The sequence below is a fragment of the Dendronephthya gigantea genome, unplaced genomic scaffold, assembly GCF_004324835.1.
Source record: "Dendronephthya gigantea isolate DGI-Jeju-01 unplaced genomic scaffold, DenGig_1.0 000013F, whole genome shotgun sequence".
In the NCBI taxonomy this organism is placed as follows: Eukaryota; Metazoa; Cnidaria; class Anthozoa; order Malacalcyonacea; family Nephtheidae; genus Dendronephthya; species Dendronephthya gigantea.
This window is the reverse complement of record NW_021163023.1, coordinates 2,416,427-2,426,558: the sequence shown is the minus strand read 5'-3', so window position 1 is coordinate 2,426,558 and position 10,132 is coordinate 2,416,427. Positions and strand designations below refer to the sequence as shown.

Here is a 10,132-nt window from a genome sequence, read left to right as displayed (position 1 = left end):
GATCAACTCCGAACATCATCGTGAGCGATGTTACTATATAGAAACGAATCACTAAACGCCTAGAAAAAAGTTGTCCTTTCCTATATTTCAACCTTTTAAAAGCAGTGCATTCTAGTTTTGTTTTGAAGCACAATTTGTTTTTTGCTTCTAGTTTTTTGGTTTCGTTTTAAAAGGTGAATTGTCGCTGTGTGCCGAATTCTTTGTCTTTCTGATGTCAAACAATCCTGTACTTTTTGGTATCATAAATATAAGCTTCTTTGTTTTGGAGACATACAACAGTTTTTTTTATTTTTTAGCCAAAACATATAGCAGCAATTACAGATTCACCGTAAGTTCATTCTCATCTTGATTCACAATTTTTTAAAGGACTTGAATCGATTCCATGCGGTCTACAATACCTGGGCGAACGTCTTACACCTAAAGTCAGTCAAAGATTGTTGTATCTCAATTCTTTAGCTTCAGTGATAAACCACATGAAGAAAAACATCACTTAATCACAGAAAACATTCAAAACAACAAAGATCAGTATACCATGAGAAACATTAAAAGGCCTTTATGATCTGTTATAATAATTACCTTGGCAAACATTTTGCAAGAAAACTCTCAAAGTCCAGTTAACTGATAACAATAAATGACATCGTTAGCAGTTCCTTGGCTAGCAATAATAGAACAAAATGATTAGGACTCCATATTCTGGATGGCGTTAGCCTTGCAACCACCCCTTACCATTTTGGACAATTTTGACGACTTTTTGACGACTGATGCTATATGATGCGGTGTGATATAGTATGATGCTAAATGATATGATATGATACAATAGATGTTTAAAAAAGGGTGTCGCATGTCTATTGGTGTATACTGAACATGGAATTATTTATTATTACGCCTAACTAGTAACTTCCTAATTATATTCAAATAAACCCCCAAAAATCCCTAAATTGTCGCTGGGCCCCTGACCACTGAACTATATGTAATAATTTTCAGGCACAATCTTGATTTTGACTAATTTTTTTTAATACCCGCAAATTTTATCTAAATACTTCGAGCTCGATAACGGCATGAACTGCGATCAATCTTTTCTTTGAAGGAATCTCAATATTTGTTGTTTTATCTAATATTCTTTTACAATGAAAAAGGGAAAAAAAGCTAAATCATGTATAGGTTTATACTTTATAGTTGGTCTCTAGCCCAATATTATTTTACAAAACATTTGTAAACAATGATAAACGGGAATAAAAAATAAAGAAATGAAATGGACTTTCCATATTTTAAACGATATTTACTCGTTATAACTCCAGTTATTTTCACTCGGTCAAATTCAAGATGGCGGACAATATGCAATTTATAGCATCGTTATTTGATCTTGCGACAAATGTCTTTGTTAGATACGTAAAGACACTGAAGACTTACTCCGAGTATATTCCTGTAACGCTTTACGACTCTTTACTTAAAGCATCTTTAAAAACGAACCGTTTGTTGTCAACACGGCACATATTGCTGTCATGGCCTTTCAGAGAACTGAGCTTGGTCAATTGTGATGATTTCAAAGAGGAGCATGCGGTAATCCTGGCCTACAGCCTTTATTCTACATGCAAAAACTTACGTGTAGTTGATCTAACAGGATGCAACATAGGTAAAGTTAAAAAATAATTATTATCCACAAGATTTACCATAATAATAATTTGGCAGATTTGCTTATCTTATGAAACAGTGGTGTATAAAGGTCCACCACACACAGTAAGGTACTATCTTTCCTTTGGACAATAATGTGGGTCTCATTTAGGTATTTATGGTACAACTTTCATATTAACGCTGGTATTAGGACAAGCTCTTCCTGATGTTAGCAAGTATTGCTCCAAGGAAGACACAACCATGCACTTACCACAACCTAGACTGACCATTAAAACAGATTGTTATATCTCAAGGAGGAACTATTCAGAGTTTTTGGATGTTTTGGAAGGTTATGGTAGACATAATTTCATTGTATCTTATTTTTATGGCATTGGCCTTGGTCAAAACGGCATCAGACGTATATTGACGAAACTACATACGGTTCAGGTTAGTTGAAAGCTAGTCCGCTCTCAAAAAGGTCCGTGGATCCAGGCAGTAGAGTTTGTTTGTCAAATCTACTTCTCTGCAGGTGCAAGAGAACTGTCAGTCAATTTTAAACACACCTTCTAGTGTTCAAATGCCAGATGATTTCACTCATCAGTTGTTACGGTATTATGCTAAATAATAAGCTAACTTCAAAATGTTCACATTTAGGCTGAATCTGTACTTGGGTTAGACTTACAGATGAATCGTTTGTTAGACATCAAACAAGACAGATCTCTCTGGAACTTTTCAAATCTGCAATATCTTGATTTATCATACACAGCTCTTGGACTTCATACAATATGCAGGATTCTAAAACATTTAGAAAGTCCTTTAAAACATTTGCTGTTAAATGGTATTCAGTCCCGAAGAAATTTTCCTCCATATTTTGACTTTCATAAAATGATGCAATTCAGTTGCGTGCAGAGATTGGAACGCTTTGAATTGGGAAGTTATTTCGGTGAAATTGGACCAGATTTTTTTGCGTTTCTACGAAACTGTTGTGGGACATTGTTGGTTCTTAGTTTGAGAAACAACTATCTCAAAGATGCATCAATAGCAGATCTTTTAAAACTGCTGGAGCCCCCCTTTAGAGTAAGCACATTGTACCTTGATGCAAATACGTTTTCTATTGCTGGAGTGAAGTTATTACGGAAGTGCAAAAACATTGTACTTTAGGCTTACAGACTCTCAAGGATTTAGAATTAACATGGTAAATAAATTGAGTATGACATCATATTAATTTATTTTCTAAATCTTGATATTATTCAGAAATTTTGTGGACTATGGTCCAGTGTCTCATTGGCACCAAGCAAAGATGATAATCATCTTTGAACATTGAATAATTTAATCTCAACAACTGCTATAAATTGACTTACGTGAACCCCACCTTATAAATAATATAAATGATATTACATTTTCCTCACAGAAGATCTTGTATTTTGATTGTCCTCCGGACAGCATTAGAGAATCCTTCTTGAAACTTAAACCAGAATGGGGAATGTTGGTGATTTGTATTCTTGGAAATGTTGACTAAAATATGGGAAAGGCATTCCTGTTACTTCAAAGTTTTTTTTGCCTGAGTAAAAAACTAAAAGACCTATAAATACACTGGAGTACAACATACCATTTTCTTGGGTAACAATAGGGCGTCCGAAAAAGTCCTTCGCTTGCTAAAATTGAAGCACAATCATGATTAAAATACATCAGTCTTTGTATAAAGTACTTGGGTACTCAAGTACTAAAGTATTAGGGACCACAGAGCCTGTTTAAAAATGGAGTTGCTAAAGCCAGAACTTAAAGCCAGCTTCACACCCCAAGGTGAACTGTAACTGCAGTAATATGCCTGGAAATCTTTTACAAATAAATGGCAATTTTTAAGGAACAATTTATTATTACTTGTGGCAATAAATTTATATTGCCTTGGGTACAAAAGAAACATCCATTCACCATACCGGTAGTTTTTCTGATGCAGTTTTCACTTGTTTTGGTTTGAGGTGCAAAACAACAGGACTTGATGAACCAGCTGTTTGTACGGCCTTCGTTTCCTCCTCTTCAGTTTTACTAGATTCTTCGTTTTTGCTTCTATATTCAGGTCACAAACAAATAGGATTAAATCAAGAATGTAGAAAATCATGCAATTGAACACGAGCAAAATTTGCTTCACAATAACTCACGAGGAATTTCTCAATACTGCTCTCTCAATCATTCGCATTTTTTCCAAATTGATCTAAACAGACAATAGAATCACACAGATGATAAAATACTCCACAAAAAAAGGAATGATAAAATACTGCACACATTAGCTCTCACTAGTAGTTGACAGCAATTAAAATGAAATCATAACAAACCTCTCTTGCAAGTACTTGTTTTGTAGCATATGTCAACTGCTTGTGTTGAGGTAATCCAGGAAACTTTACCACATCTTCAATTTTACTGAAAATTATTGGTGAAAGGCTTGAATTCATCATTAGCAGTCAAAACATGAAACAGACATGTTCCATCTTCAATGATTTTCTTCCACAAATAACTTGTTTTTTAATGGAACTTTTAAAAAAATGGGATAGCTATATATAGAATGATATAATCCTTCAACTAGGCGTGCAAAGCATAGGCAGTTTCTGACTAAATCTGACATAATGTAAAGATTACGTACGGATCTAAAGCATAGCTGTATTGCCCCTCAATATTTCTCTCCTGGTGATATGTGAGATTGTAGGATATCATAGTTTTGATAAGGTCTGTCAATTGTTGCTTCTCGCTAGGACTAAAGAGCTGCATGTTGACCTAGAAATACAAGAATTGTGTCAATTATATCTGACAATGAAAAACCCCAGCGAGATTGCTTTTATATTCACTTACTGGTCGGAGGGTCGGGGTGATGATGTGAAGCAGAAGAGGTAGAAGTTCTGCCGTGATTGTTCGAAGATCCAAGTTCCCTCGTAGCTGTGGAGAGACCTCACTTAACATTGATGAAACGACGTTACGATTCTTAGTTTCCTTCAGAGTGTTCTAGCAAAAAAACACATGAAATTGATCTAAGTCGAGCTTTGCTCAACGTGACACATTAAATTAGCACTGCAAAGCGAGCAGCAGAACTGGTTGGTAGAGGAGGGTAAAGGTTAATGAGGGTGAAGGGAACGGTGGGACAAGGGTGGGAGGTAAAGGGGTATTCTTGTAATGCAATAATACATGCTAAGACAACTCTTCAGTGGCTAGCGTACCTCGTAGCCAACACTTGGGTAACTCAGCTTACGTTGGGAGGGCGCAGCAAAAAGCATGTGGAATGCAACTGAGAGAAATGGCTGATATCTCATGAGGATGAAATTCTGTTGTTGTAAAAGACTTTGTGATACCAGGTCCGTAAACTGAAGCCACTCTGTTCCTGAAACAACCTAACAACAAATATACAAAACCATTAAGCTAGCTCTTAATTGCGCTTTACCACAGGAGAAGACTTTAGAAAAATATTCCATTGCAAGCCATTACAACAAGAAATTGTTCATAGCATGATGTGTGGAGAAAAGGATTGTTGAAGGGAAACAATATTGATTGATTGTGGAAAATTATTTACCTGATTTAAGTAGGCATCTTTGAACTTCATGTTCAAATAGTTTTCAAAGATTCCTAAAGAATGGCAAAATTTCATCATAATCTAAAGTATAATTACTCTAGCAATGCAATTATACTTAATTAATGAAACTATTCATCATTCCTTGCTAGATACTGTAATGTTCGGTTCTGGAAAACTATTTGAAAGCAATCCATATACATATTTCATCAATGACACTTACCATTCTCCAACTTGTTGTATTGGCCATTTGAAGAAGCCATGTGAAGCATGTTATAAAATCTTGCTGCAGAACTGGTTAGTTCTGGATTTGACGGATCATCGAGCTTGAACTCAGGTAAGACGGGAGCTGGTTCTTCAAGCGGTCTCGCCAGTGAAGAAAAGCGTTTCTTCTTCGGTCGAGGCAACTGAAATATAGCTTGCCAAAGAGAAAACAGACTTTTCTGTGTGTCTTTTTGACCAATGTTCGCAGATTGGATATAGTCGATGGTCAGGTTCTGTCGCTTCTGTCTAAGAAACTAAAATTGTAAATAGTTAGCAATAAATTTTTGGAGACCTGTATATAAAGAACTGATAGAGCTAACTAATATAAAGAAAGTTAGTTTGGTTTAGGTTTCCTCCTGTAGTAACACTGGATCAATAAGAGATGATCCTTACTGGACCTCTAGGATCGAAGAACAGTTTAGAGCTGATAGAGTTATCTAGTATAAATATAAAGTGAGTTTAGTTTAGGTTTCGTCCTGTAGTAACACTGGATCAATAAGAGATGATCCTTACTGGACCTCTAGGAAGAACAGAACTGATAGAGTTACTGTATCCAGTATAAATAAAGTGAGTTTAGTTTAGGTTTCGTCCTGTAGTAACACTGGATCAATAAGAGATGATCCTTACTGGATCTCTAGGAAGAACAGTACTGATAGCTATCCTGTTAGAAATTATCCTTACTGGTCAATATATTTTACCTGTAGAGTATTGAGGCAAGACCTAATATCATTCTCTGTTTTCTCACATAATGCCAGAAGAGTGGTCATGTCTGTTTTGAACAACTCTTTCCTTGAAACCTTTGTAAAAGACAGTATATAATTATGTAAGATGATGGAATACACTCTCCAGATACAATGTACAAAAGTTGATGAAAAAATCATGGAATACTTTTAGCAATAACTTGTAATTTAAATAATTTCAGAGCCACTCATAATCTTGCATAAACTCATTTGTTTGCAATTGTAGTCTTCAGGTTAGAGAGAGTGGACAATTACCTCCATAAGTCTTTGAGCTAGTCTTCCCGGGATGGTGTGAGGAAAAGTAAGCACAAATGCTTGTTGACGTAGCAGCCTCAGGGCAGGAACATATCTGTTCAGGGAAAAATTATAATGAACCTAAACCACAGACCAGTGGAAGGTGGATAAGGAAGGGAGGCAACCAGAAAAACTTCACCACCCCCACAAAATTTGAACACTTTGAGCAACAATTATTTATAGTTACAAGTTCATTCAGAGGTTTAGTGGACATGCACCCAGCTGTCAGATACTCTAGAAAGGCTCTCACAATACAATGCCTCTCCTTAATTTCATTTGCTACTCTTCTGAGCATCACTCAAGTCAATTCTAAGACCAGTCATGGGTCTCTGAAAGGCATGTTCCAGGGGTGATACTTACGGATCATTACAGATACATATGATCGGTCGAGAGAGAATTCCCTGTTTCTTGCTTTTTTTCTTCTTTTGTGGACCAGCAGGTTCTGAAGAAAAAAATATGAAGGCACATACATGTAAGTTATTACTTGGGAAAACTAATATCTGATATAAACTACAAATATAAATAAAAGCCTGAAGGGTGCTTTTACCAGAGTCTTTCTTAGTCTTTATCACAGAGAGAAGAACATTTATTGCTGGCTAAAAGATAAAGAATTACTGTAAATTAGTAAACCTACTCTGGTACATGTTACATTTTAAACTTCATTATAAACAGATATGAACAGAAAGAGTGATGTCAGCAATTGTTTTCATATGTCAGGATAAGAATCATATACTGTACAACTAATTGTGTAGATATAGGCCTTAATTATTTGTAAATCAACTAACAAACTACTCACTGTTGGTGCTCCGTCAATTTCATCAATTATTAAACAGTTTGGTTTCTTCCCAGAGTCCAGTACAGACTGCATCTGAGTTGTTGATTCAATTTTGTTTCTGAAAACCTCCACTGAGCGATCATCGCTGTGGAGAGAGAAAGAAATAATGAAACTCTGTTCACACTGACCAGCTCAATTGTTTCTAAACAGTTTTTCCCAGAGACTACTACGGTCATCAATCTTCTACATGTCCATTACCTTGCATTCATCTCAACAACACTATAACCAGCATGTTGGGCAACAATATGGGCCAGGGTAGTTTTACCAAGACCAGGTGGACCACACAACAAGGCTACCTTTGGATAATGAACAATGTTTTAATAAAATTATGACTTTTATGATACATTGTAAATATATCATTGGCTCCAGGTAGTGTCAGAGGAGAGAGGATTACTGATAACTACACAATGACTATATGCATAACTCACCTTGTTTGGAGGTCTTCCTGTTGCATCTAGTTCCTGAAAATAAATAAATTTATCAGAAGTATAAATGAGGGAGCTTAGTTTGACAAGTCTTGATATAAACCTCACCATCCAATCTGTGTTCTCTTCTTTAAAACTAAATTTCTTCTCTTTTTGATTTGCCAGCTTTTCATCCGTATTTTTCTTCTTTTTCGCCTTCTCCTTGCCAAATACAACACCATCCCACAACTTCAACCACGACAGCAAATTTCTGTTTATACCCTTTCAACACACAGAATCACATGGGAATATTGATCAATCATTGGACAAATTATCGAGCAAAATATCGTGATTTGTCGGTGGCGAGCAGATCAATTATTTGCTGATGCCAAAGTCAGAGGCAAATAATTGATCTGCGAGCCACCGACAAATCACGATATTTTGCGAAAACCGAGTTCAATAATTGTTTTATCATTCACCACTCAATTTTCAATTTTGAGTTCGTTTTATCGGACAGTTCGGCAAAGCGAGTCACCATTGTTTATAAAATTGACATTAATGCGCATGCTCAGAGTATTATTTGCAGCTGAGTATTATTTGCACGCAGTTAACTGCAGGTAAATTAACCAATCAAAATTGAGAATACTATAAAGTGAATGATAATATATAGTGATGTACATTGGTAACTTATTGCCAGTATGTCCGTCCAGCAGTCATATATAGTACTGCATGTAGCCTCTGTAGGCACTTACATCATCGCTCAACAGTTCCATGTAAGATCTTGGAGAATACTTATCAACCCAGAGTGATTTCTCTTTTACACTTGCTTCTTGAGCGGCCTCGGTTTCTGTCATGTCATCGATATTATCTTCCACCAAATCGTCTGCTAAAGCACTATGTACATGAATACATAAAAAAAACATTGCAAGATATACACATATACTCTTGATAAAGAAGCATTCTGTGCAATTTCATTTAATAATAATAAATATATACCTGTTCAGTGAATCTGTAAGCCGTTTAGATTCTTCAAGAAGCTTCATCCGTCTCTGAAAAAGTAGTTCACGTACAGGTCTGAGATTTATTTTACTACCACAAATCAATTGCCTTTTGAATCTAATAATACCACATCAATAATCACATTACTTGTTCGTATATGGTTTCTTTTATCACAGAAAAAGGTACTCCGAGAAGATGAGCTGGCCTTTTGGTACCGAAGGATTTCTTTTTACCAATCTGGAAAAAATCATCATATCACTGTCACAATCGGAAGAATGTGTTTTATTTCTCTGTCTGAAAAAACTTGGGCAGTTTTTGTCCATTCAACAGATGATTCCCAAGTGTACTTGTGCTAATACAAATGGACTATGACACAAACTTTCCTTGTCAAAGTTTGTCCGGGGAAGAAACCCATTTCATGATTTATTAGTATAACCAACCAAATTCATGATTTAGTATAAGATTTATTAACCTTATTGGCTTCCAGTGATTCATCCTTTGTTATATGAAGATATACCCTTCTTCCACCATCGCAACCAGACAGTGATATACACTCTTTGCCAATAGGAGGTCTAGTTAGCACCTTACAAGTCCTTGTAATATTTTGAGATGAACCAACAACCGGTTGCCTGGTACTTCTTGAGTTCATTGAATGATTTATATTTGTTTCTGGACTATTGCTGATTCTCGCTCTTTTAGCCTGGCTTGGTTGAGCAGCATTCGTAGTGTGAAGATCATCTAGTAAATTGTCTTCACTTTCTTCACCGTCTGACAGAAGTGCATACATTTCATCAATCTGACGTTTAAAACCTTGTGCAACCACTTTTTTATACCCTGGCTGTTCAGGGGGTTGCTTATGAACGTTTTCAACCTTGTCTGGTGTGGGAAAGACCAGGCTCTTTCGAGGTCCATCCTTCTTTTGAGGATCACGTTCAAATCTTTCATCATCTACGTATACAAGATGAAAAATTATTACAAATATTATTCTGACCTTTAATATAGGGTATAATAAAAAAGTGACGACGCAGATGCTACGAAGACAAATTTGCCAGACAGTACGCTAGAAGTAAGGATTCATAATGCAATATTTTAAGTGTATTTTATATAATATAAATTCTTTATTTATACCTTCCATCTCACGCAAGACTTCCAGGTCGTCAGCATAGCGACTTTCATAATCATCGTCATAGGTAAGAGCTTCCCAATCATCCTCCATGTTAGATTTTAGTTAAAGACCATAGCAATGTTGTAATTATATCATATAAATAAAACACTCGTACATTTTTAGTCTTTTTTATCTTTGTTGTTACTTCTGGAACAAGATGGCGCCATTTCCCGCCAAAATCAAAGTCCTCTCCAGGTCCATTAAAGGCGAGATGACGTATGCTAGAACTCTGGAGCAGCCCAAATGACAAATGATTTATATATTGAA

The 10,132-nt window shown here is 35.9% G+C and overlaps 2 protein-coding genes across 4 annotated transcripts; one reads left to right on the top strand and one right to left on the bottom strand.

Annotated features, from left to right (window-relative positions):
• The first annotated feature begins 593 nt into the window (after positions 1-593).
• On the top strand, positions 594-2,978 carry LOC114519354. The gene is made up of 3 exons (XM_028539476.1): positions 594-1,633; positions 1,784-2,058; positions 2,266-2,978. The coding sequence occupies exons 1-3, from the start codon at positions 1,324-1,326 to the stop codon at positions 2,770-2,772; spliced, it is 1,092 nt and encodes a 363-aa protein (XP_028395277.1). The 5' UTR covers positions 594-1,323; the 3' UTR covers positions 2,773-2,978.
• Positions 1,635-10,032, bottom strand: LOC114519352 (chromosome transmission fidelity protein 18 homolog). Of its 3 annotated transcripts, none has more exons than XM_028539473.1 (24): positions 9,829-10,032; positions 9,173-9,648; positions 8,848-8,937; positions 8,698-8,750; positions 8,454-8,595; positions 7,831-7,983; positions 7,726-7,758; positions 7,496-7,593; positions 7,259-7,382; positions 7,010-7,058; positions 6,823-6,904; positions 6,424-6,517; positions 6,127-6,225; positions 5,388-5,682; positions 5,168-5,220; positions 4,818-4,988; positions 4,456-4,605; positions 4,250-4,380; positions 3,945-4,029; positions 3,771-3,823; positions 3,549-3,678; positions 3,221-3,266; positions 3,021-3,126; positions 1,635-2,406 (listed from the first exon to the last, which is right to left on the bottom strand). In XM_028539473.1, the coding sequence occupies exons 1-24, from the start codon at positions 9,914-9,916 to the stop codon at positions 2,388-2,390; spliced, it is 2,820 nt and encodes a 939-aa protein (XP_028395274.1). In that variant the 5' UTR covers positions 9,917-10,032; the 3' UTR covers positions 1,635-2,387. The 3 variants fall into 3 exon arrangements, with proteins under 3 accessions (XP_028395274.1, XP_028395275.1, XP_028395276.1); XM_028539474.1 differs by having other exon boundaries at positions 2,320-2,406; positions 2,984-3,126; XM_028539475.1 differs by having other exon boundaries at positions 2,326-2,406; positions 3,010-3,126.
• Positions 10,033-10,132: the final 100 nt, after the last annotated feature.

Excerpts from the sequence above, each read along its gene's own strand:
- LOC114519354 (XM_028539476.1), top strand. The coding sequence starts at position 1,324 with ATGGCGGACAATATGCAATTTATAGCATCGTTATTTGATCTTGCGACA. Across the intron at positions 1,634-1,783 it reads TCTAACAGGATGCAACATAG|GTATTTATGGTACAACTTTC; the intron begins GTAAAGTTAAAA and ends GGTCTCATTTAG. Across the intron at positions 2,059-2,265 it reads CGAAACTACATACGGTTCAG|GCTGAATCTGTACTTGGGTT; the intron begins GTTAGTTGAAAG and ends GTTCACATTTAG.
- LOC114519352 (XM_028539473.1), bottom strand. The coding sequence starts at position 9,916 with ATGGAGGATGATTGGGAAGCTCTTACCTATGACGATGATTATGAAAGT. Across the intron at positions 8,751-8,847 it reads AAGAAACCATATACGAACAA|AGACGGATGAAGCTTCTTGA; the intron begins GTAATGTGATTA and ends CTACTTTTTCAG. Across the intron at positions 7,759-7,830 it reads AAGAGAACACAGATTGGATG|GAACTAGATGCAACAGGAAG; the intron begins GTGAGGTTTATA and ends ATTTATTTTCAG.